Source organism: Spinacia oleracea, chromosome 1, assembly GCF_020520425.1.
Source record: "Spinacia oleracea cultivar Varoflay chromosome 1, BTI_SOV_V1, whole genome shotgun sequence".
Taxonomy (NCBI): domain Eukaryota; kingdom Viridiplantae; phylum Streptophyta; class Magnoliopsida; order Caryophyllales; family Amaranthaceae; genus Spinacia; species Spinacia oleracea.
The window spans coordinates 131,649,422-131,675,360 of NC_079487.1; the positions used below are offsets into that span (position 1 = coordinate 131,649,422).

At 33.4% G+C, this 25,939-nt stretch overlaps 4 protein-coding genes, 1 non-coding gene and 1 pseudogene across 6 annotated transcripts; 3 read left to right on the top strand and 3 right to left on the bottom strand.

The window, feature by feature from the left end:
• Window positions 1-2,088: 2,088 nt before the first annotated feature.
• Window positions 2,089-5,005, bottom strand: LOC110787148 (GDSL lipase-like). Its single transcript, XM_056828997.1, has 5 exons — window positions 3,697-5,005; window positions 3,311-3,432; window positions 2,971-3,204; window positions 2,579-2,831; window positions 2,089-2,328 (listed from the first exon to the last, which is right to left on the bottom strand). The coding sequence occupies exons 1-5, from the start codon at window positions 3,938-3,940 to the stop codon at window positions 2,096-2,098; spliced, it is 1,086 nt and encodes a 361-aa protein (XP_056684975.1). The 5' UTR covers window positions 3,941-5,005; the 3' UTR covers window positions 2,089-2,095.
• Window positions 4,855-5,739, top strand: LOC110787166 (uncharacterized). The gene has a single exon (XM_021991740.2). The coding sequence runs from the start codon at window positions 5,076-5,078 to the stop codon at window positions 5,499-5,501; it is 426 nt and encodes a 141-aa protein (XP_021847432.1). The 5' UTR covers window positions 4,855-5,075; the 3' UTR covers window positions 5,502-5,739.
• A 4,396-nt stretch (window positions 5,740-10,135) lies between these two features.
• On the top strand, window positions 10,136-14,293 carry LOC110787215 (bZIP transcription factor TRAB1). Of its 2 annotated transcripts, none has more exons than XM_021991800.2 (5): window positions 10,136-10,295; window positions 10,638-12,101; window positions 13,640-13,711; window positions 13,791-13,820; window positions 13,964-14,293. In XM_021991800.2, exons 2-5 carry the CDS (start codon window positions 10,827-10,829, stop codon window positions 14,036-14,038), a joined length of 1,452 nt encoding a protein of 483 aa, XP_021847492.2. In that variant the 5' UTR covers window positions 10,136-10,295; window positions 10,638-10,826; the 3' UTR covers window positions 14,039-14,293. The 2 variants fall into 2 exon arrangements, with proteins under 2 accessions (XP_021847492.2, XP_021847493.2); XM_021991801.2 differs by lacking the exon at window positions 10,136-10,295 and adding an exon at window positions 10,352-10,452.
• An 867-nt stretch (window positions 14,294-15,160) lies between these two features.
• LOC110787214 (GDSL esterase/lipase 5-like) lies at window positions 15,161-17,461 on the bottom strand (annotated as a pseudogene).
• Window positions 17,462-18,679: 1,218 nt separating this feature from the next.
• Window positions 18,680-25,726, bottom strand: LOC110787213 (GDSL esterase/lipase 5). Its single transcript, XM_021991799.2, has 5 exons — window positions 25,390-25,726; window positions 25,142-25,263; window positions 24,701-24,931; window positions 19,457-19,712; window positions 18,680-19,085 (listed from the first exon to the last, which is right to left on the bottom strand). The coding sequence occupies exons 1-5, from the start codon at window positions 25,655-25,657 to the stop codon at window positions 18,844-18,846; spliced, it is 1,119 nt and encodes a 372-aa protein (XP_021847491.1). The 5' UTR covers window positions 25,658-25,726; the 3' UTR covers window positions 18,680-18,843.
• TRNAL-CAA (transfer RNA leucine (anticodon CAA)) lies at window positions 21,451-21,534 on the top strand. The gene has a single exon. It is a non-coding gene; the product is annotated as a tRNA-Leu (tRNA).
• Window positions 25,727-25,939: the final 213 nt, after the last annotated feature.

Below are 25,939 nucleotides of genomic sequence, written 5' to 3' on the forward strand. Positions count from 1 at the left end.
CGTTCGTATCTAATCAGCTCTTCCAACTATCGTGTGTCGTGGGTGGCGATGTATTGTGAAATTGTGATATTGGTACTATCATCTCGGAAGGTAATCACGCGCACCTAGTCCTTCTAAGTTGTTGTTATAACTATTATTTTGTATATGTGTAGATATCTAAGGGTCTAGTTTATTTGTGGATTGATATTGGAAATTTGGATTGGGTCAATCTATATATTCTAGAGTTTTAGATCGTTATAGAGTTTCTTGGCTTTATTAATTAATAGTTAGTAATCACACTTAGTCCCTTCTAATTGTTCGTGTATATTATTAGTTGTAATCACATGCACCTAGTCTATTTAGTTATTTATATATATTAATTATTATGTGTACTCTCGTAATGGTAGAAGTTGTTACATATATTATATGTGAAGTTTGCTTAATTGATTTATCAATGAGATCTTTGTACATGACTTAGATTATTTTGCCTTTGATATATGCTTATATGGGTTACAGCTGCATTGTTTATATGTTAACTTCTAATACTTGATAAAGTGAATTAGCATAGTAGCCGTATAAGATTGAGACTGTAATGCTACAAGTGTTTTATATTGTACCATACGTCTAATTCTATTAGTCTCCGAGCTTAACGCTATACAACATTATTTTTATGGAAGTTTAGATTAATCATTTTGGGATGATAATTGATCATCTTGTAGTACAATTTCTCTTAAGATAATATATGAACCGGTTGGAAAGCACATTGTGCTTTATTATTTGGTCGGAGCCATAAGCACGACCCTAGGCTTAATCTACTCTATTGAGTTAAAAACACTCAATGGGGGGTGTGCACACTTAAAGACTAAGACCTATTTGGTGGTTACATCCAATTGTTCAATACTATTGGGTGGTGGACTAGATTCACATTTTTTTTGGTGGTTACATCCAATAGTTTAATATATACTAATGGGTGGTGGACGCGATCCACATCTCTCTGGTGGTTACATCCAATAGTTCAATATATACTATTGGGTGGTGGACTCGATCCACATTCCTCTAATGGTGAACTTATAAGAAATTAACAATAAACCCTTGTTACTTATGGTTATAGGTACTAGTTTTATAAGAATTGTTCATCAATTTGTATTTATGTGTTTGTTAAATTATTATTATTATTATTATTATTATTATTATTATTATTACTATTATTATTATTATTATTATTATTATTATTATTATATGCCTGATTATTCAATAAGCGATGATTACTCAGCTTTTGCTGACGTGTGTTTATTTGTTATGTGTGTTTGCGGCCATGTCTTTTTCTTATGGTGGCCCTGCGACGATCCTTTTGGAATTTGTCCTCTATGGTGAGCAGTCAAGATTGACTGGAGCAGATTGATCATGAAGGATGCAGTTATAAGTTAAAGGAGTTCCAGTATTATCGTTTATTCTTGTATGACAGTTTAGTGTTTTTCAGTTGTAAATAGACCACCTAGTAACCGAGTTGTAATAGTTTAAGTTTTGTAAGCCTTAGCACTTGACAATGTGGTCAAGTGTGGCGGTGATACCTCCGATTTAGGTGTAAGCTTCCGCAATTTATTATAAAGTCTTTTATATTCTTATTTATTAATAGTTAGTAAATCGGGGGTGTTACATTAAGTCTGAGAGAAAATGAGGAAAGGAGAGAAGTAGTCTGAGTTGATTACTGTGAGGAACTCAAGTTAAGAGGAACTCACGTTAAGAGGAACTCGAGTTGTAGTATTATTATAATCGAGGTATTGCTATAATAAAAAGAGTTTATAGGTTTTCTCTTCTTGAATGTAGTCAAGAAGTTTCCTAAATTGTTCATCTTTTACCTCTGTGCTTCTCAGTTCCTTAATTATTTCTAAGTTCCGCAAGAAACTTTACCAAAGTTCCAAATATCCTCTTGTGTGAGTTCCTACCGGAATATGCCCCATCAAAACTTTCGTGTGCGTCCTCAAATTTCTATCATGATCCACTATTGACCCGCCTCGACCCTTCAACCTATAAGATTTGTGAATCTAAACTAGTTGGGGTGTGCTAAATTCATTATTCTTCAAATAAAAGTTAAATGCATGTTACGAATCCAAATTTAAGGCATGGCAAACAAATTGTGCAAATTGTAAGGAGCTACAACGTCGGGTCCTCCACTCCAGAATTCTTTAGCGAATTGGTGGTTAGCTTTATGAGTCGGGTGTCGAGCATCGAACCACAAATAATCATTCAGACTGTTGCAAAGTGAAAAGGTTCGGTCTTCCATTTGGCAACTGTAGTCACCATTGAAAGCTCCACTCCCGCAACATGCTATTTCACTCTCCTTGAAACCTGACATGACGCTATATATTAACTTGGTTTCTAAATAGTTGCATCAATTTCACTTTTATCACTATTCACTTAACTTACTTTGACTGTTATTTTATACTCGTAAATTAAAACAAATATTATTATGTAAAACGTTGTTGGGTTTGTCTCAATGTGTATTTTAAATATATCAATTTTTATAATTTTTATTAGCGCATAATTATTAATATTGACGGTAAAATTAAAGTTAAAAACGGAGGAAGTATATACGTACCATATGTATTGCCATACAAGACGCGCTGGTGTAATGCAACATAGAAGTCATATATTGAGTACTTGAACCCTGGTAATTCGCTAAGCAATCTCTTGGCAACTGCAGAAAATGCAGCATTGTGCATCCTAGCCAACTCTTGCGGCTCTTGCGCACATGTTCCGTTAAAATCAAGTGTATACTTCACTGATGGCATGCATCCAATAGGTCCAACGTTTTGGAATGCAAACTTCCTTCCTCCTTGGTTGTAGATGGTCTGTATCAATCATAATTGGACATATATTTGATTAGTTTGATTCAATTTAATTGGAACTAAATCATATTTGATATAGAGATCGAATCATGTATTTCTAACAAGCTACTATTCAAAGTTGATCACAATATTAGTTATGTACTTTGATGTGAACGGTGAGGTTGCCAAGTATCTGTTTCATGTAAAGATTCTTATCGTAAAAGGAAAGAGGACGTTTTTTTAAAGTCGTTTGGAAGAGGGTAACGTAATCATCTGCACCAATGTTGAACAAGTAGACTGCTTTGGATAAATGCCGATTTGCCTCTGATTTTCCAACTTGTTGGGTCAAATTTTGCACCATTTGGACAAAATAGTGCAATTGCATCTTCAAATTTATCTATAATCACAAAATAAAACTTTTTAAAAATCAATTCCGCTACAATTAAATAGTCAGTTATGTAAAATCTTTAATCAATTTGATAAAATAAATTAAAATATCGTACCGCTTCTACACAAGTTTCAGTGAGCACACAAGCATTTGAAGAGGCGAAATTGATACCATTGGCGTAGCTATTAATCCTTGGTACCAAATATGGTTGCAAAGGGTCCAAATCCGCAAATTTAGCTGCCAAAAACGGGTGAGAAATATAAAACAAAAAAATAACAAAACTTCGCTTTTTGATGCAATAATTTGAATTCAGGCGAATTACATGAACTACTCTTTTTCCGGTCTTTTATTTTTTTTTCTTCATAAAATGCCCTTGAATTTTCACGAGATGCATAAAATACTTCTAAAGTTTTCAGAATTACAGTTAACGGAATGCAAATTGGAAAGCTAGCATTTCAAATGATGCAAACTAAAACTATATACAGATTGAGAAAGTCGTACCTATAAAATCTGGAATGACGAGACCATCAGAGTACCTCCCAACAGGTATATTAAAGTAATGCTCACCATAAGGCCAATGCTTAGCTCCAGCACCCTCAACGTCGCTATAAAAAGACATACCGATGTCGTAGAGCGAATCGCCGAAGACGAAGAGGGGAGTCTTGATGTTTTCTGCATTAGAGATAGTAGGGCAGACAAAGAGTAGAGTTGCACAAATTGCCAATGTAACAAACATTTGTGTCATTTTACTCTGTATTTGTAGTGATACTAGTATAGGCAGGATCAATTGATTACTGATGACAATATTATTTTGATTTTTTTTTTTAAATTGCGTGAAATTAAGAGGGGTAAAAAAGAACAAATTACTACCCTTCTATGCATAAACACAGATAAATGCAAAGAACAATGTATTCAAATATTTTATTTCAAATAAGAAAAGAATCATGCAGAAATTGTAATATTATCTTTTAATATGGCAATTGGAGATTATGTTTATACTCATGGGCGATTTTGGAGTGAGCGACGGAATATGACCTCCAAACTAATTAGTTAGCTAAATATAAATTAGAATAGTAGTTAAGGTGTTATTGTGTACTACGGAGTATTCAAGGTCTTGGCCGGGTTTGATCCTTAATTACCAAGTTTTTTTTTTTTCGGTTTCAATTCGTTAGTTAACATTCCTTTCACTTGATATTTACTTACTTGAACTTATTATCATTGAATAAAACTTAATTAAACCCATTAAAGTATATTATAATTGTTAACTAAGACTCTATTCTGTTCAACTTATTTTAGACAAAATATGTTTAGGTAAATTCAGTTAATACAAGTTCAGAAAAAATAAAAATAAAAATTAGACATTTTCACACACAAATAAGTTTATTTCAGACTAGTTTTTCAGATAAAATAAGTTCATATAAGTTCATTTAATTTCATATAAGTTTAGATAATAAAAGTTTAGACAAAATAAGTCGAATAGAATAAAGCCTAAATTTAGATCTCCCTAAGTGGTGACTTTTTTTTTTGTTAATTTAACAAAGATAAAGGTGAGAAGTGAAAGGATATGGGGTTATTTTTTTTTATAAGGACATAAGTGTATTTTTGTTTAATAAATACGGGAAATTTTAACTACAAAACCTACACAGTACACAGGCATCGAATAACGATGATTTAAATAATTTATCCCGTACCTCAAAAGGGAAAAAAAAAAAAAAAAAAAAGAATATTCCCCTAGAAAAGTCTAGCAGAAACAAAGAATATCCCAAGATCCCAAACGACCCGATCAAAAAACCCAGACCTCAAAAAATATCACTGTTGCCTTCAAAAGCTGAGAAACTCCTTCATCCAAAAACTCAGGAAACCCCAAAAATAGAAAAGAGATGGGTGTTGTAATAATCGACGGAACAACGGTGCGCTCCTTCGTAGAAGACGAACCCCAATTCAACGAAAGCGTCGAAAAGACTTTCGCCGCCTTCGATCTGAACGGTGATGGCACCCTCTCTCGCTCCGAAATCCGCACGGCGTTCGAATCGATGCGACTAATCGACGTCGACGCCGACGGCCAAACTCCGGCGCAGCTGACAGCCCTTTACGATTCAATTTTCGAGGGATTTGATATCGACCACAGCGGCACCGTAGATCTGGAGGAATTTCGATGTGAGATGAAGAAGATAATGCTTGCTATTGCTGATGGATTGGGTGAGTCGCCTATTCAGATGGCGCTTGAAGGTGGGAGTGAGAATTTGCTTCAGAAAGCTGCTGATCTTGAGGCTTCTAAACAGGAAGGAGCTCAAAAGTCGGCATAGTTTTGTGGGAGTTGGGGGTTGCATACTTGCATGTTAGGTGTTTGTGTTAATGCCTGAATGAGTATGTTTTTGTTGGGGCTTTTTTCTTTAGTGTTTGTGATTATGTAATAATCCGAGTTAATTTGTGCAGACTGCAGAGTGGGATGTTTGTCCGAGTAATGAGTATGTATGTATGCTGGTTTGTGAAATTGCAATAAAGTTATACAAATCTACAATGTGACAATGATTCAAAAGTCCAGTCTTTAGTGAGTTTGCTCATGTGGGTTTATATGTTGATTGTTTGTGTTTATAATAAACAATTTGGCTGTGTTTATGTCGACAAAATTGGTAATGCCCAACACTATTTAACATGTGCCCCATCACAAGAAACTTGAGCACGTAAGTACCATGCTTAATCTATCTAGATAATGCCATTAATCATTATCAAGATAACGGATAAAGTAAGGTCCTTTGAGAAAAAGAGGTACAGATTATGAAAGATAGCGGTTGCTTTGGATTAAAGAAAATGACGGAGAAGTCGAGAACTAATTAGTTGGCTCTCCCTTGAGAGAGAAGCTATTGTATTTGACCACATTTTTTGGAGGATTGGACTCATAGGAGAGGCCAAAGAGAGCGCGTAATTGGGGGTTTTGATGATATGGAGAAATGAAGAAGGGGGGGGGGGGGGGGGATTTGAGTGGATGAGTTAGCTATAATGTCATGCGAAGCCAGAAATGCTTAACTTGAGGGTCAAATCTATTTTTGCCAAGCATTAAAATAAAATACAAAGTAAGGAATTTTAATTTAACAATAATCCACATAATTCCTGTCAAAAAAAAAAATTAACAATATTCCACATTATACCTTTTTTTACGTTTAATTTTTTAAGTGAACTCGATTTAGGTTACGATTAAGAAAAATGATATGAATGTGAAAGAATTAAATTACAAAGAACAGAAAAAAGCTTCGAACCCCTGGCCATAGTAAAAGAAACACATGTTTATTACCAACACAACCAATTGGTAGTAATGTGCTTATATGCAACCAAAACTATATAACGAATTAAGCAGGAAACCCTTGGATTCGCTCATGACTAATCTTAGAATCTTATTGGACAATAAATCTAACCTTATTCGAGTAGATGAAGCTAACCTTGAAGGTTTGAATACTCTTTAACAACATGAGTGTGTTTGGCAGGCTGGTGCTTGTTTTCACTTGGCTTGTATGATTTAGTGTTGACTTTTTATGTTGGTTGTTTGACAGTAGATTTTCAAAAGAATGTGTTTGTTAAAGTTAGTTGTTGGCTCCTAGATGTCTCATACAAAATGACCTGTGAGGAGATCTTATTATTGATAAGACAATGGTAATGACTAGTGAGGGTAAAAATGTCATTAGCAAAATGAAAAGTTAACAACCAACATTATTTTGACGGGATACAACCAACATAAAAAATTTAGTGGTACTAGCTTTTAGATTTTGAAGGAAAGTGTCGAACTTTTAAGCCAAGAAAAAAGTCATTTAACAAACACCTTATGTAAGTTATGTTCACTATTTAACCAAATGAAAGAGACAAAAGCTAACTAAAATGTCAATAAAAAAAAAAAACTAGGTACCGAACACCGACTATATGTAATCCGTAATAACTAAAGAGGTCCTTTGGTTTTGCTAACCCAAGGTACTAATCAAGGTAATTATGTCAAGAATCACTTATATATCTAATCAATACTAGTATTTTTTTAAAAAAATGGTTTATTAAATGACATGTGTGTCATCCCATTTTTCTTCTATTAATTTTTTTTTTTTTCAATTTTTTTTGTTGTTGTTTGTTTCACAAATTATTTTATAGCTTTCACACCACAATTCATCGTCCTCATTCGAAATCAATTCACCATTTAATTCATATAACTTATTTCACCTCATCTTCCTCCTTAACATTCGATATTAATCCACCGTCTAATTTGTATATTTTTTCAACTTTCAAACCACTGAAATGACAATCCCTCAACAAAATTAGCACTTTAAAATATCGTTTAACAACCACTGTATAATTACTCGTTCATTGAACGGGCTCATAAGCTAGTTAAATTAAATATGATGCTCATGTGAGATGTGACAATAAAAGACAAGTATTTCCCCGTCTTGAAAGGATATACGGAGGGCGTCAAAATCGCAGCCAGGCATGTATTATGAAATACATGCCATGGGCTTGTTTGTAATTTCCCAGCCATTTTGAAATTGTTGAATAGTCAACCCCGTTTGCCAACTTGAATCCCGTTTGTAATATGAATACCATTTTAAAATATTTAGCACCATTTTTGTGATATTAATACCACTTTATAAAATTTAGTACAAAACGAGTACTATTTAAGGAAAATGAATTTCATTTAAAAAAAGTTTAGTACTCCTACCATTTTTGTAATACCAATACCATTTTTGTAATACCAATACCAACTCAGCAATGCCAAATCACCACCCCGTTTTACAAATTTACAATTCCGTTATACATTTCCCCCCAAAAATATTTAACATTTACATTTACCTTTTTATTTGGGGTTGGCATGTTTTTGCAAATACATGTCATACATGTATTTGGACTTCCTCGGATATACGTACTTGCTTCCCTTGATCCTTAATGACCCCTTTTCCCCATTTGGTTAAAATTTCCCAATTCATATTAAGTCCAAACTAATCCAAACAAAATTTGAAAGTGATTAGGTTGGTTTAGTTTGGACTTTTTGAGTCGATAAGTAAAGCCCCTTCTAGGCGCACATGAGATGTAATAATACTTTAAATAGTAAATAAAAATAAATTAGTATTCAAACCCATACTAATTAGTCTCCGTTCCCACTCCTTTCTCAAATCCATAGGCATTTTGTTTATGACCAATAAATATATTATTGCAATGAACAATATTTTGTTTATCTTCGTTTCATCCAACAATTTTGTTGTTGACCAACCCCGATTAAATTGCTCATAACTCTTTCTCATCGGTTTTTGGTCTCCCCAATTCCTCAACCTTACCTCTAATGGTACGAACAAAGCAAACCCATAACTATATTCGGTTTTGCAATGCATAGCCGTTAGTGATGATGAATATATCTATACTATATACAAAGTATTAAAAAGTGTTCGAAAGAAAGTTTGCGTGACACGTGTCGCTCTGTTTATGAATTTTTCATTCTATGTAATTTTTATATACACTAAAAAAAGAGTTAAACATGGTTTGTTTATGTTTGAACTCTCGACGTTGAGTTTAAAAGATAAAACTCTTACCACTAGGATATTACATGTTTCATATTACCATTGCACAATAAATCTAATTAAATGTGAATGTTATTAATGTAATAACCCTGGGAATCGCTCGGGCCTCAAAACTAGTTTTCTAATTAAATTTAGAATATTTGTCTTTTTATTTCTTTAAGTAAAAGATAAAGATTTTTGTATATTTTTTATAGCAAAATCAAAATTAATCAAATTTTTATTTTAAATTGTCTTAAGCCTTTTATAGGTAATGGTTTATATAAATAGATTTTTATTTTCACATATATATTGAGCGGATTGAAGCTTTGAACATAGACCTGGAGACAACTAGCCCTTCATAGAAAAGGGGGGAGGGTTTATTTAATTATTTTAATGGTAAAAAGGGAGAATCTTTGTGATCTTTCACCTGTAAGGAAATTTAAGATCCGATAGTGATACTTAAAACTACTACGTTCGATCCAAAGAATTTAAAATTTACAACGAATGTCCTATGTCGAACAATCTTATGGTTGTAAAATTGTCCGTTAAATGAACTCCAATTATTTTGAACTAATTCAAACGTCAACCTAATTCTAATATTACGGTACTCCCTGCAACATTAGTAAAAAGTGGAATACAACTTGAAAAATATCATACTCCCCATTACCTTATAATTTCAGATATTGAGTAGCAATATACACTCAATTATCGAATTGTATTTTTAAAAATCAATATCCGCTTCCGTATATTGGATCAGATATCAAAAACTCAGATAAGATCCAGATCGAATCTTCGGAAATTTCAATTGTGAAGTAGATTTTTTTTTCAGCACCAAAAATATCAAACACCGAGTATTATTTTTTACTCCTCATACACTATTATTACCATTCAAAGTTAATTGTTAAATGATTAGTTTAAATTACACTAACGAGAGTACTAATTAGGACGGCATTATAATATAATAACACAAAAAAATAGCCGTGTTGATTAGATCTGATAAACACACCCAATCAGGAAAGTGTATCAAAAAGTCTTGAACAAAACAATATCTCAGCAAATAAAAATAGTAGTGGTCGACTGGTGGTACTAGTGTGTAACTGTTCCCCACGGCGCATTTTAGCCCATAGAAACCCACCAACTAACTAACCAAAAACCATTTAAAAAATAAAAAGAAAGCGTGAATTAATGGCCAGGCCTCATTCATCGTCTTTAGCATAAGCAACGTGGACGGCTAAGATCTACCCCATGTATCAGCTTTTGATTGGCTACAATCACATCGACGGCTTCGATTCCTTCACAGTCGCGTCATACTCTCCTACTGCACTGTAATTGGTCCACGTAACCCCCCTCAAAGTGGGGCCCAAAGTATTATAAAATTAAGAGATAAAAATGGACCATAAACTCTTTCCCCTATTAAAGAGTAGAGAGAGAAACAAAGCATCAGAGAGAGATTTTCTCAAAAAAAAAAAAAAAAAAAACAAAAACAAAATTGGAGAGAGAAAGTTTTTGTGTTCTTAATTTTGGAGCAAAGAGCTAGACAGTCGACATTTGTCCTTAATTAAAAATTTCCCACTGGTAAATAAAAATTCTTTTTTTCTCATTTTTTGTTTTTTTATGAAGTTTAGTCGTCTAATTATTCAACCCCTTCTTATTTTTGGATAATTGATTTGCTATCTTGGAAATTTGGGTTTTTTATTTTCATATTTCTGGGTTTTGATCAGTGAGCTAGTTGGTGGGTGATTTCGTGATTAGTAATTCTAGTTGATAATAAAGTGATAAATAAAGTTGAGATCTTTGTTGAAAAACCCTAAAATATCTTTAATTTTCTGATTTTTTTTCTTTTCAATTTTATTGTTTGAATGTGAATTATGTAATGTCATTAATTTGTTCTTTTTGTCTGGGTGTTTGATTTTGCAGGTGGGTAGTTGAAGAAATTGTTGTAATTGATGCGGTTTCACTTGTAAGACTTTGACATTTTGCAATTTTTTTGGTTGTTGTTGAAATTTATAGTGGTATTTATTGGTATTTGTATATACTCAGATTTGTGGGGAAATAGTGAAATTTTGAATTGGTTTGATACTTGAAATTAAGAAAGATAGAATTAAAATGGGGAGTAATAGTAATATGAACTTTGGTAAGAGTTTTGGGAATGAAGTAGCTGGTGATGGGGGTGGTGGTGGAACTGGTAGACCACCAGGGTCCGGGTTAGGGTCAGGGAATTTCGGATTAGCGAGGCAGTTATCGGTTTATTCGTTGACATTCGATGAATTTCAGAATACATTAGGGGGGATGGGGAAGGATTTTGGGTCTATGAATATGGATGAGTTGTTAAAGAACATTTGGAGTGCTGAGGAAACACAATGTATGACAACAACCCCCACTGCTGCTGCTGCTGCTGCTGCTCCTGCTGTTGTTGGGAGTAGTGGTCAAGATGGGTTGAATTCGGGTGGGTATTTGCAGAGACAAGGGTCATTAACACTACCCAGAACGCTTAGTCAGAAAACAGTGGATGAGGTTTGGAAAGATATAGCGAAAGAGTTTGGTGGAAGTAAGGATGGAGGAGGAGGAACTAATGTGGCTCAGAATCAGAGACAACAGACACTTGGAGAGATCACTTTGGAGGAGTTCTTGGTAAGAGCTGGTGTTGTAAGGGAAGATACTCAAGTTCTTCCAAAGCCTAGTAACAATAATTCTGCTGCTGTTGCTGCTGCTGGGATGTTTGCAGATTTCTCCCGTGCTAGTAATAACAATAATAATAATCAAAACAATACTAATACTGGTTTTGGGATTAGTTTTCAACAACCTGCTCGAGGTGTTGATTTGATGGGTAACAATAATCATCAGATGACCTTGCAATCAGCTAACTTGCCGTTAAATGTCAATGGGGTACGAACATCACAGCAACAACCAACATCAACACAAATGTCCCAGCAGCCAAAGCAGCAACTGTCACAGCAACAGCAACAACCATTATTTCCTAAACAGGCTGCTGTTTCGTATGCATCTGCGATGACACTGCCTAATAATCCTCAGCTAGGTAATGCAGGTTTAAGAGGTGGTATTGTAGGATTAGGTGATCCAGGGATGAACAGCAGTTTGGTCCAAAATGGAGCTTCACAAGGTGGTGCAGGAATGAGTATGGTTGGGTTAGGAGGAGGTGGGGCTATTGGTGTTCCTGCTGTATCTCCTGCAGCTTTGTCATCTGATGGCCGTGGAAGGAGCAATGGAGATTCATCTTCTGTTTCACCAGTTCCATACATGTTTAATGGTAGTCTTAGAGGGAGAAAAGGAATCCATGCTGTTGACAAAGTTGTTGAAAGGAGGCAGAGGAGAATGATAAAAAATAGAGAATCTGCTGCAAGGTCCCGAGCACGAAAACAGGTTTTACTTATTGTCCTTTTCTTCTTTGCTTTACTGTCATTTTTATACTCTGCTATGTTTTGCTTGTTTAGTAATGTTTTTGTTTATTATTGGTGTATCTTGTAAGCATGAAATGCAAGATATTCATGTTAAGGCTGATTGGTTAACATTGTAGTTTGCACTTTGCAAGCATATTGCAGTTTTCATAGTCCAACTTTGTATTATTATTCTCAGCCTAAGAGAAATTAATGAAATTTTATGTGAGTTACTGATAGATTATGATCAAGCTAATCCGGTTGAAACATATGAAAAAAGGTCGTGCTAGTAATGTAGTATTATTATTGATGACTTGTTTGCATCATCTTCTGAACATCTTGCTCTGTCATGAAAATTAGCATTCAACAACTGACAAGGTGTTTGAATGCTTTGCTAAACTGAAAGATGAGTGCTGGATGTTAGGTTATGTGGGTGAACATTTTGGTGATCACAAGAGTTGTGTTTCTTTCTTGCGACATCTTAGAGCTTCTTCCGCCTGCAGTAGAATAGAGCCTGGAGAGAAATGGGACTATTTGAAATATTATTAACAAAACAAAATATAAAGTATAAAAGGGTATAGCATTGCTATTTGCTATACTGTGTAGTGATTAGTAGATGATATGTACAAGAAGGCAGCTCGTTGATGTCACGATTGGTATCCCTGTCCTTTTTTACTGTGTTTGCTGCAACTTTGTTAAGTTTCAGAGATCAGTTAGGCTCCTTTTGGTTTGTTGTAAAAACGTTTTCAGTGTAAAATGATTTTACATGGAAAACAGTTTCCAAGGGAAAACATAATTACAAACTAGTTTTCCTTTGTTTGGTTCCTTAAAAGAAAATGGGAATAGATGGTGAAAATTGAGGGGAAGAAAGGAGAGGAGGTAAGGAAGAAAGGTGGAAAAGTGGTTTCCCTCCCTTTCAAAGTGGAAAAGGTTTTTCCACCTTCAAGGGAGTTATGGAAAATTGTTTTCCATCCCTTGCCAAACCAAACAAAGTAAAATGATTGAAATGGGAAAAATCGTTTCCATGAAAATGTTTTACACCCTACCAAACGGAGCCTTAGTATAAAACTTCTCCATCTCGAGCTTCTCTAATAGCTGGAAGGATATTGGGAGTTGATAGTAAGGTGTTTCATGTGGGTTTTCTGTCTTGTACAAAACACTTGAGAATATAGCATCCTTTGATTTGGACAGAACAGAAGGGGGACATTCTGTTGTGGTCCATTGTAGACCTTTGGTAAGCATTCAGTTTCCCATTTTCTGATGCTCTTTCGTGCAATAAACATATTTGAAATATAATTAGTTAATTATACTCAAATTATTAGATGTGGGACCAAATCTGTTGATATGCTGGTCATTTAAGTTACTGTTTCTTCTCTAAATAAATTAGCTCAATTCACTCTATGAACATTTTCAAGTTGGCTAGCTGCACATGTAGAACCAGGGAATTTGTATGCAACTAATTGTTTCATGACTTTGTCAATTTTGTATATACGTGTTGCTTACGCTGTCTGTTTTCTTCTTCAGGCATATACTATGGAGCTGGAGCAGGAAATTCAGAAACTAAAAGAGGAGAATCAAGAGTTAAGGAAGAAACAGGTGCGTTTTTTTTATGTCCTTCTGAAACTTTAGTCTTGCAATCATGGATAGGCTTCCTTAATTGCTTTTCTGACTGCAGGCAGAAATTGTGGAACAGCAGAAAAACCAGGTATGTCTAGTTTACAGTCTTTGGTTTTTCTTTTTTAATCTACTTGTTGCAAGTTTCCTATGAGTCTTCTTTTGTGTTCTCTACCTTGAATTGAAGACTGTTGACTCAAGTCGCACTAAGTCGTGATAGTTTTCTGTAAACAGGTGATGGAGATGATGAACAATGCACAAACTGGTTCTAGGAAAAAGCTGAGGAGGACACAGACTGGTCCATGGTGATCTGATGTGCAATACTTACAGTAGGTTTTTTGTAAATATTTTTGAGGGAGTGGATGTTTTTTTTTTCTTCTGTTTATTGGATAGTTGAGGATTTGTATTTTAGGTTAAAAGCTTCTAAATTTATAGTTTCCCTTACCTCTAAACATGAGCACTTGTAGGAAAGAGGAAGCATGACATGGAAATCCCATACAAATCTGTTGGAAATGTAGTTTTAGGGCATATCCAATTTCAACATCTTTTTTTTTGTGCCTTTTAGATTACCCTTTCTCTGTTCTATCTGATTTTCGTAGCTTAGAATTATGTTGGTGGAGTGTAGTACTAGGGACTTTGATAGTGTTGCAACAATGAAGAAACATGTACTGTAGATAGTAATGTCTAATCTAAAGGGCATAGAATTCCATAAGTTAGTGGTGGTTGTATGAGAGAATCTAATACTATGAAAATTTTGTGTTTTTTGACCCACTTCAGTTAGGTAAGAGTACAACTGCACAAGCTTCTGTCTGTGTTGTTTGATGGGTTTTTAGTGAAAGTCACTCAAGGGGATAACTTTTTATACAAACTTTTAGGAAAGACGGTCTAACGGTTAGACCACTTTTATGCATGCACTTTAACTAATTAGTTAACCGCTGAAACCAATTAGTTAAGCTTGAAATTCAATTAGTTAAACAACGAAACCAATTAGTTATGTAACCGAACCAATTAGTTAAGCACTGAACCAATTAGTTAAACAATGAAACTGATTAGTTAAGCAATGAGATCAATTAGTTAAGATTTTATGAGTTTTAGTTACTAATAAGTTTGTTCGAAAATAATAACTATTCGACTCCTAAATTGCCTTAACTATTTTGTTATTCAATTAGTTATGATTTTATTAAATATAGTTATGTTTTACACTAGTTTAGTTAGTATAAAAAAAGTGGTATAACCGTTAGATGGTATTACACAAAAGCTTTTGAACTTTTTAATTGTTCAGAGATTGATTCTTCCGTTTCATGATTACACAATTACGGAGTAGATATTCGTGTATAATGAAAAAAATACGAGTATAACTTTACACGAGTAAAAGAGTAGTATGATGTGTTTCCAGTATGTTAATATAAACATCACATCGAAATCAAGGCATACTTAGCTAGGTGACATTCCTGATGTGTTTATTTAACATTCAGCCTGATTTTAAGGCAAGTGAAAGAGGTCCTTGATGGTGTAAGATCCATCTGAATGTAAATTCCACATTTCATCTGCTAATTGCTTGTAAACTTTCTCTGTGAAATGAGATGAATCCCAGAAAACATAATCATTTACATTATCACACAACTCAAACTCTGTAACTAGCCTTTTTCCACCACAGCTCCATATCCCTCTAAACCTTCCTGTCCCACAACATGCCGTTTCCCCCTCCTTGAACCCTGTTTATCATTGCAAAACATTAGTTAATAATCTGCCAAAACGCGTTCTTCAGCTTTAATGAGTAAAAATAAGTTCAATGAATGTTTGTATGAGTGTAGAGTGTACCAAATTTCATAGGATAGTCGATTCTTTGTTGTCCATAAGTATAGAAGTCATACAGTGAATATTTAAACCCTGATAACTTCTGGTTTAGTTCTTTGAGGACATGGAAAAGAGCTCTGTTATGTAGTTCGGCGTAACTTGAAGGTTCTGTGTTGCAGTCGCCATCTGGATTTGAGATTCTAGACAGAGGGACACAACCGATCTTTGGCACGTTGAGGAATGCAAATTTTCTGCCTCCTGTATTGTAGATGTCCTGCCAAAATCAAAGGAAAATGTAAGATTTCTACAATGAGTATACTGCGAATGAATAAATCGAAAGAGAAAAATAAGAAACTTACAGTGATAACAGAAGTGATGTTACTAATGACCATGTCAACATAATTGGATTTGGAGTAAGTAGTCAAAAATGTGGAATTGGTTAACAAGAGGGAAAGGTAATCATTTGCCCCAATACCAAACAAGTAGACTGCACTTGTTAACCTCTTTCTGGCTTCTATGTCTCCAAACTTGTCTCTAAATAACAGCTCTACCTTCTTGTAATTTTTAAGCTGCATATGGAGATCAATAACCTGTAAAGTGTAAACCAACTCCGGTTATAAGTTGAATTGAAAGTTAGACTAATTACAAGAAAAACAAATTAAGGTGTGATTTCAAAAAAAAATTATATAAGGTCCTTCTTTTTTGACAAATTTGCCTTTTTATTATTTTTTAATCGATAAAAAAAGGTATACGGAGTAGTTGGTATTGAAACAAAGAAGAGACACACCAGGCCTTGGTTAGTTTGCGTGAGAGCACCAGCTGCGGCAGATGCAAAGTTGACTCCATTGTAAAATTGATGTTTGCCCGGTTGGAGAAATGGTGGGATGAACGGAAGATTTGCATGTTGTGCTGATCATTATTATAATTGAAAAAATTATGTAGTTTTACTAATAATAATACTCCGTATAATTTAATAAATACGGGGTGTCCAACAAGCTAGTAAAATTATACGGAATATATACTGCGAAATATAATCCGGACCGGATCGATCCAGATCGAAGACCAGAATAATTGAAGACCAGGGCGCAGGACCGGAAAAATCGGTCAAAACCTGGACCAAACCGGTTGGGACTTGCTGTAGACAGGTCGGCCTTTTTTCGGAAACTAAATAAAATATCTCACAATATTGTAAAATTAAACTTTTAATAGTTTATATTATCTTTTTTAAAGAAAAAACCGACCAGGTCCAAAACCTTTTAAACTGAAAATAGAAAAATAATATTTCTTGATCCGGATACCCGACCGATTTTTCTGTTTCGGGACGATTTGTGCACACCCTACAACTAATTAAAATATTACTAAAGACTTGCATAATGAGAAATTACATAATTCTAGCATGAACCCGTACACCACCAACAACAACAACAACAACAAAAACACCGGTCGTATCTTAGCATGCAACCGTCTCATGCAATCAAGAGTTACTCAAAAGAAACATAGATAAGAGTCATGTACATCAAACTTATACGGAGTAGTTTATATATAGATTGAATTAAAAGTTAAAGATGTTAGGCATACCAATAAAATCACCAATAACACGGCCATCAGAGAAACGCCCAGTAGGAAAATGGAAGAAAGTGATGCCATATATTGGCTTGAACAAATGTTGAAGTGTTGATATAATTGTTGTTTCCAGCATCTAATATAGAATCATATCCCCAAATATGAACAAAGGGTTTTTGGCTGATGTTGAGACAATTAGCAAGGAAACTAAGATTAAGATCGATGAGAGGTGTGGGACTTGTATTACTTTCTTTTCCATTGTTTGCTAATTAAATTTGTCTTCCTACAATGTTTGTTTCGAGGTGTTTATCAATTTATAGTTTAATAAGTCAATGGTTAAAGATCGTTCTTAGACATTGTAAAAGAAATGTATAAAGAACTTAAATTTATACGTATACAAACACGAGTACAATTTTTTTGCAAAGGATATAATATACTCAAACATTTTGTTTTGTAATGAGAATTTAAATTAACATGTATATGAACACGCGAACAATTTTTATGCCAAGGATATAACGTAGTCAAATATTTTGTATATTGTTTTTATTTAATTACAAGAAATTATTGTAGATTGGTAGTAGAAATGCTCAAAGTCCATGCTTAATTGCTTCTAAAATTAACAAAACAATAAAAAGAATATAAAAATTAAGCTGATTTTGCACAATGTTCGTTGTCAAGTGTACTTGTCTATTGTCATACTTCGTATGAGTTTTCAGTGATTGATTGAATATTTGAAAAAACTATAAAAAGATTCTCAATTTGATCTTATCCCATCGTTTTTTTCCCTTCTTGACATGAAGGTTGTTACATAATTATAAGTTAATCAATGACAACTAAGCGTATTGGCGTGGATGGTCTAGGTCAACCTCGTTTCAAATAGTACGATTATTCTTAAATATCAAGTTTGTACTTTGAATGGGAAAAATCTAGTAAAAATACAATTATTTTAAATAATTATGCTAATGATGTACGGGTGACTGGTTAACGCTATTTTGTATGAGGTTACATGTTTGAATCCCCAAACCTATAAATATAATACATTAAAATATTTGGTTGGGATAATGTTAGGGTAAAAAGAGCGAGTGGTTTGAGGCGAAAGAGATGTTTGATAAGCTCAAAATGTACAAAAGGTCTTATGTGCACAATAAATTTATTGTACACCAAGATAACTTTTATGTAGTTTTTTATAACTTCATCCTATTTTTTTTGTAACTTTTATATTATAAAAAAAAATGTTGATAGATAAACATTTGAAAAGATTAATTGATTAATTTTATACATAGTGATTTTGAAGAAATAATTTTTATTTAAATGAAAAAAATTATCACTAACAAATAGATAACTTTTAAACATTTTAAATCAACTTTTACTCCGGTGTACAATATTTATTGTACACCAATTGTAAATAAGAATTTGTGCAAAACGTATAGGAGTGTTCGGTAGCGAGATGATGGAAATATAGTTTTGGTAGGTTAACGTCTTTATGGACCCATTCCCTTTAAATGGATCAACTTGATTATTATTAAATGGCTTTTGTGGGCTTCTTTAATACAAACGCAAAGTGGAGAAACCATTTAAACGCCAAAAAAATCACAAACTACGAGTAGTATAAATATAAATAATAAACCTATAATACATTGATCACGCGGAATTACTTCCATGGTGAAGCATCCTCATTACAAATTATATGTACCCTCCCAATAATCAATTAGGAAATCAATTAGGAAGGAGTTTTAACTTACAAGAATTAATAATTATGATGGTAAATGGAATAGATCCTTGATGGTGTATGAACCATGAATATAATTAATGTTGCTCCACATTTCATCTGTAATTTGCTTAGAAGCCTTCTCCGTGTAATGCAATGAATCCCAAAATATATGGTCATTTATATTCTTGCACAACTCATACTCTTTTACCGGCCGTCTTCCTCCGCAGCTCGACACCCCCCGGAATCTCCCTGTCCCACAACATGCCGTCTTCCCCTCCTTGTACCCTACATTCAACAACCACCACGGATTTAACACGTAATTCAACAACAATACTCCGTAACAAAAAAAAAAAAAAAAAAAAAACCTGGCACTATACGTTTGGTTATAAGAACAAACTCTTTACTTAGGCTATATTCTCTTCAATTTACACTTATTGCTTTTTAGAACAGATTAGGTCATGACATACCATATCAGATCAGACCATATTAGACCAGACGAAAAAAAATATAAAAATTCTAAAATTAAACATTCAGTCAAGTCTAGAAACTAGAACTATCAAACCAGACCACGTGAAGAGAATAAAGCCTTAATTACGTACAACGTTTAATTACTATGTGTTGGAAAAAAAACAAGTAAAGAGAAGAGTTAGGAATACCAAATTTGGAAGGGTGGTTAACTCTTTGCAAGGTACTAGTATAATAATCGAAAAGTGCAAATTTGAAGCCTGGTAAATCCTTAGCTAGGTCTTTTAAGGCTATAGAAATTGCTTTGTTATGCAGCTTAATGTAACTTGAAACTTCCGTCTGGCACTCGTCATTTCCTTGTGGATTTAACATTCTAAGTGCAGGAAAACAACCAACTGGTGGCAGGTTTAGAAACCCGAATTTTCTCCCACCTGTCTTGTATATTTCCTGCATATAAATAACCAACGATTATATTATATTAGACTAGAGCATTTTCTACATAAACGTACTGCATGAGTTAATAAAGGGTGAATTCAAGTGGACTATATCAGCTCAACAATCGTTTGTAGAGGTAAAAAGCGTTGCAATTATATGTTAGGATTTTGATGAGAATTTTTATTGACCAAAACTGATGAAAGATATCATGTTTCTAATGTGATTTCTAGGTGTGCAGCTTCTCAAAAGTCAAAAGGCAAAGAGTATTTTTCACTAAAATGTATCTACAGTTCTACACACTCTTATCAGTTCCTAATTCTTCATGGCTGGGATAGTGTTAGTATTGGGTTTTATTGTTGGTTTGCCTAGAACTAAGGAGCAAAGATGCTATGGTGGTTGTACACTTGTACTATTGTGAATCCAATGCCGTCTCCGGCTATTTGGTGGCCCTGTGCTAAAGATAAATATTGGACCCCTATCAACTTTTACGGACAACTATATAATGTAAATACATAACTATTATAAAGATTTTTTTTTTGTTTATAAAAATTCAAGAATAAAATAATAATATATTTACTTTTTGCAAGGGTTAGTTTGAGAAAAAAATGAAAATGTTTGAAAAAAGGGTGATTGTTTAGTAAGGAAAGCTAGAATAAAGTGAAAAGAAAAAAAGGGAGGTTGTTGGGTCACGAACTCAAGTCTCAAATTCCTTGATTTTGCCTCCCTAATAACTAAGACAAAGTTCTTTTGTTGTTTAATAAAAAAGCTGAAACTATATAATCTTATAATGTATTGGGGGTTAACCATCAATATTGGGCCCCAAAGTTGTGTGGCCCTGTGATGTGGCTCCGGCTAGACCTCCCATTAGTCGGGCCTGTGTGAATCGTTTCTCAAAGATGGCTCAATTTGTTCCAATGCACAAGAAATTGAAATATAGGGCCATAGGGGTAATTTACAATCCATCATCATGTATGATTGTATTAGGAAACCTAACGTTAGGGTTGAGCAAAATTATCCGAACAATCGAAAATCCGAACCCGATCCGAAAATTGGGTACCCGAACTGATATGGTTATCAGTTCAGGTACCCGATTCGAAATTCGGGTATTGAATATGGTTACGAATATTGTTTACAAATAATGGGCACCTGATAATTATAATAATCCGATAAGCTGGTTTTTTAAGTTTTTCCCAACTTAAATATTTTTTTACAAACAACTGAAAATCCTAAATGTTAATAATCAATGTATAATTTGTGTAAATTGTAATTTTATTAGCAATGTAGTCAAAATCATGTGCTAATGTTGGTATATTGTGTTGAATGATATTACATTAATATAATTATAGTGTTGGAGTAGTTATAAAGTCTATTTTTTCCGATTGGATATCACAACTGGTACTCGATATCTGATCAAAAAATTTGGTACCCGAACTTAACGGTTCGATTCAAGGATATCAATTTTAGCATTATTAATTATCAGTTACCCGATTCGATAATGCTTTTGGTTTGGATACCCGACCTATGTTCACCCTACCTAATATGAATGGGATTATAATATACTCGAAGTACTAAGTATATCCGAAGATATTTCACTCTCTATCAACAACTAATTTATTTTGTTTTAATTGATATCATGATTGAAAATTAATTTCTATTTGATGAATATAGGCGCACAGCGGCTGTGTAATAAAATATTTGTAATCTCATGATCTTTATTTATTTTGTTAATTAACTTAAATAATAACAACAAGTCAGGATGGCCGAGTGGTCTAAGGCGCCAGACTCAAGTTCTGGTCCTCTCACGAGGGCGTGGGTTCGAACCCCACTTCTGACAAAATAATTATTAATTTTTTTAACTACTCTTTGGTGTATATTTGGCCACCAACCTCAATTCTACTTTTTTTTTATTATTATTTAAAAAAAATCTCAATTCTACTTAGTTACGCTAATTGTTGACAAATCATTGATAACCTCCAAAAAAAAACATTCAGTTGAACAATTATTTTTCCGGGCTCCTTTTTGGAAAAGTATGTAATCCTTTTTCTCCCGAAAGACTCCAATTATAGGCTCTAGACTACCTGTGGAAATAGTTAATTAAGTATGACTAGCATAGATTGGTTTCTCATAATAAGCTAATTGACAAAGAACATGAATATATTCATCTCGTATGGCTGTCCGCCTGGCCCGAGGACCCATAATCTAGTATGAAATACCAAAGAGACAGATCTTAATTTCAATACGCGTTGTTCTAAGCAATTTAATACTTTGTCGATCTCAATATAATAGCGTGTGTGTGCGCGTGTGTGCGTGTTTTGTGTAAGTAAAAAACAAGTAAATAGGCGGAGGTAGGGCTAAATGGGGTAATCGCTAACTGCTGTACCCGGGTACAGCCAGCTCTGGCTGTACCCCCCAAAAACGACGCGCTCATATTGTTTGTTCATTCTTGTCGACTGTTTGTTCTTTTTTATTGTACTGTTTGTTCATTCTTATTGTACTGTTTGTTCATTCTTATTGTACTGTTTGTTCTTTCTTGTTGTAATGTTTGTTCTTTCATGTTATTTTTAAAATTCATCATCAAATTTTCATAATTGTTGTATTTTTTGTTCTTTCTTCTGGAATTTTATGTTCTTTTTTATATTGTTTGTTCTTTCTTGTTTATTTGTTTGTTTATAATAATCATATGGTTAATGTTCATAATTAAACTCTTCATTAATCTTTTATTCTTTCTTTTTGTATTGTTTGTTCTTTCTTGTTGTACTGTTTGTTCTTTCATGTTGGCTTTAAAATTCATCATAAAATTGTTCATAATTGTTGTATTGTTTGTTCTTTTTTCTGGAATTTTATGTTCTTTTTTATATTGTTTGTTCTTTTTTGTTGAATTATTTGTTCTTTCTTGTTTATTGGTTTGTTCATAATAATTATCTGCTTTATTGTTTGTTCTTTCTTGTTGTATTGTTTGTTCTTTCATGTTGGCTTTAAAATTCATCATAAAATTGTTCATAGTTGTTGTATTGTTTGTTCTTTTTTATGGAATTTTATGTTCTTTTTTATATTGTTTGTTCTTTTTTGTTGAATTATTTGTTCTTTCTTGTTTATTTGTTTGTTCACAATAAATATATGGTTAATGTTCATAATGAAATGGTTCATTTCATTGGTCTTTTATGTTTTTACAAGCGCCTATATTGTTTATTTCCATATAAATAAATAAATGTTCATTTCCCTAATAGTAAATGTTCATTCCAAATAAATAAATAAATGTTCATTTACGAAATAGTAAATGTTCATTTTTGTAGTTTATTTCCAAATAAATAAATAAATGTTCATTTCCAAAATAGTAAATGTTCATTCCAAATAAATAAATAAATGTTCATTTCCGAAATAGTAAATATTCATTTTTGTACCAGTATTTGTTCTTTCTTGTTGTATTGTTTGTTCTTTCATGTTGGCTTTAAAATTCATCATAAAGTTGTTCATAATTGTTGTATTGGTTGTTCTTTTTTCTGGAATTTTATGCTCTTTTTTATATTGTTTGTTCTTTTTTGTTGAATTATTTGTTCTTTCTTGTTTATTTATTTTGTTCACAATAAATATATGGTTAATGTTCATAATGAAATGGTTCATTTCATTGGTCTTTTATGTTTTTACAAGCGCCTATATTGTTTATTTCCAAATAAATAAATAAATGTTCATTTCCAAAATAGTAAATGTTCATTCCAAATAAATTATTAATGTTCATTTCCGAAATAGTAAATGTTCATTTTTGTAGTTTATTTCCAAATAAATAAATAAATGTTCATTTTCAAAATAGTAAATGTTCATTCCAAATAAATAAATAAATGTTCATTTCCGAAATAGTAAATGTTCATTTTTGTACCAGTATATTAATGTTCATTTTAAATAACACAAAACGACATCGTTTTGGATGGGGTACAGCCAGCTTTGAATGTACCCGGGTATAGCCAAAAATTTGCGGTAATGTATGTCAAAGTAAAAAAAATTGTGGTCCAAACAATTAAGAAAGTACGGAGTATTCCGTAAAACTTTAGTGCATATATCATTGTCATAGGCGTTAATAGGATGGGCCGCAAAGCCAGCAAACTTGAATGCCTCTCTATTTCTTTTTTTCTTTTTTTCTTTTTTTGACGGGTGCCTCTCTATTCAGACTTTTGGATTGGGCCATTTACTTGCTTACTCCCAGCTGTTGCTGTTGGAGATCAGGAGAACTCCCTTCATGCATGGGCACCACACTACTACTCTCGACCTTACATATATTTTGTGTTTCGAAGTTTTTAATGTAATCTATGTATCTACCAATTGCTTGTTGGTTCAGTGGTGATTGGGGCTGAACTTGGTAGTGAGAACTCGTATTGGATCCCCCGCAACAACAATTGGGAGGGGACTGGAACATAACCACCCAGAATTCGCCCCGAATCCGGATTAACCCTAAGGGTGAACCGGGTACTAACACCAAAAAATAATAATCCATATATCTAATGTACTTATATTTGTGTAAAAATCAATCATATATAGCACATTTACAAGTCTTATGAGTTATGATTAAGCTATTTTATGAACAAGTGAATAGCACCCGCCACGTGTTAGTTATATGACTTCACTCTCATTAATCGGATAACATATGTTAATAATAAGTTTGAATAAAACTAATATGGAAATGTATGACCATGTTCTTTTAGCCTAAATGAACGATATGAACTGGCTTGAATTTAACATAATGTAATCCAACTGAACCAAAACTGGATTTATTGGACATAAACTGAAATTCTGAAGAAAAATTGTCCAAAAAACAAGGCCATATTTTTACTGTAACATAACATTGACTTGAAAGTTAGTTTTTGATGAACATTAACCGTATAATTTTTTAATTTTTTTTTGTGGATAAGCTAGCCACAGATTGCAGTACAAATTACAAATAGGGGACGAGAGTTCGAACATGTGATCCTATGGTTAATTGACCATAGAAGTGATGTAGAAAAACTTACATTGACCACAGAAGTGATGTTGTTGATGACCATACTAACATATTGAGATTTGTTGTGAGTAAGATGAGTAGATGAATTTGTCAAGAAAAGGCTCATGTAATCATTTGTGCCAATACTAAACAAATACACACTCCTTTCCAACTTCGTCTTTGCTTTCACATTTCCTAGTTTGTTTTTTAACCATTTTTCCACCGTCTTGTAGTGTTTTACCTGCATATGGAGGTCTATAACCTGCCAAGAATAATTAACATTAAACAAAGAAAAATTATAAGCAATTAAAAAAACATTATTGCATGATCATTAAGAAATCTAGTCAACTAACTAAACGGAAGATATGCTGATCTACAACTGATTTTAACATAGATTAATTTTTATATAATTTGATTAAAATAATGAAGATGATTAAGAAACTCTTGCACCCTACGAATCTAAGATACATACATATCCTTTGAAGGTTCCTACAAGAGCACCACCTCCGGCAGATGCAAAGTTAACTCCGTCGTAAAATCTCCATTTTCCCGGTTGAAGATACGGTGGAATCGAAGGAAGATTCGCACGCTCCGCTGAGGAAATCAAAGGTGTTTAAATGTCAAGGTCCGTACACTTTCTTCTCTGTATGCAGACTTTACCAACCAAACTAGCTAATTAATAACATGCATGGATTTGTTAAAAGGAGAAGAATCGCGTACCAATAAAGTCGGAAATGACACGGCCATCGGAGAAACGTCCGGTTGGATGGTGGAAGAAAGTGACACCATAAGGCCAAAAGTTAGCTTGGTCAAGAGTTGAGGTGTTGATATAGTTGTTGTTGCCAACATCTAATATAGAGTCCCCAAAGATGAACAAAGAAGTTGGTGGATGGTGTTTATGATGATTGGATGATATGAGGCAATTAATGTTTGAGGGAAAAGAAATTAGCAAAAAATAAATGAGAGATATTAGGCTTTCCAATAACATGGCTAGAATTGATTTTTGGTGCTCTTGTTTGGTTAAGTTATTTAAGTGTGGGAAGTTGCAATGCCCCACTCCTCACATGTATATAAATTTTCAAAGCCAAGGCTCATGATTTTTGGCCTTATATTAATACAATTATTATTTAGATTTATTTATTTGACTAGCATGAGTTCAACTTTCATGGTCATGTGAAATCAAGTTTGTATATACTAAAGGCACTTTCATGGTCAAAAAGAGGGGAAAAGGGAAAACTATATCTATGAATAGAAAGAATGCTAAATAGAG

What these genes read in the sequence shown, in the direction of transcription:
- LOC110787148 (XM_056828997.1), bottom strand. Translation starts at nt 3,940, where the DNA reads ATGACACAAATGTTTGTTACATTGGCAATTTGTGCAACTCTACTCTTT. An exon ending in CGTCATTCCAGATTTTATAG is followed by an intron (nt 3,433 to 3,696) that starts GTACGACTTTCT and finishes CGTTTTTGGCAG; the next exon opens with CTAAATTTGCGGATTTGGAC. An exon ending in CTGAAACTTGTGTAGAAGCG is followed by an intron (nt 3,205 to 3,310) that starts GTACGATATTTT and finishes TTGTGATTATAG; the next exon opens with ATAAATTTGAAGATGCAATT.
- LOC110787166 (XM_021991740.2), top strand. Translation starts at nt 5,076, where the DNA reads ATGGGTGTTGTAATAATCGACGGAACAACGGTGCGCTCCTTCGTAGAA.
- LOC110787215 (XM_021991800.2), top strand. Translation starts at nt 10,827, where the DNA reads ATGGGGAGTAATAGTAATATGAACTTTGGTAAGAGTTTTGGGAATGAA. An exon ending in AAGAGTTAAGGAAGAAACAG is followed by an intron (nt 13,712 to 13,790) that starts GTGCGTTTTTTT and finishes TTCTGACTGCAG; the next exon opens with GCAGAAATTGTGGAACAGCA. An exon ending in TGGAACAGCAGAAAAACCAG is followed by an intron (nt 13,821 to 13,963) that starts GTATGTCTAGTT and finishes TTCTGTAAACAG; the next exon opens with GTGATGGAGATGATGAACAA.
- LOC110787213 (XM_021991799.2), bottom strand. Translation starts at nt 25,657, where the DNA reads ATGTTATTGGAAAGCCTAATATCTCTCATTTATTTTTTGCTAATTTCT. An exon ending in TGTCATTTCCGACTTTATTG is followed by an intron (nt 25,264 to 25,389) that starts GTACGCGATTCT and finishes TGATTTCCTCAG; the next exon opens with CGGAGCGTGCGAATCTTCCT. An exon ending in ACATCACTTCTGTGGTCAAT is followed by an intron (nt 19,713 to 24,700) that starts GTAAGTTTTTCT and finishes ATTTATATGCAG; the next exon opens with GAAATATACAAGACAGGTGG.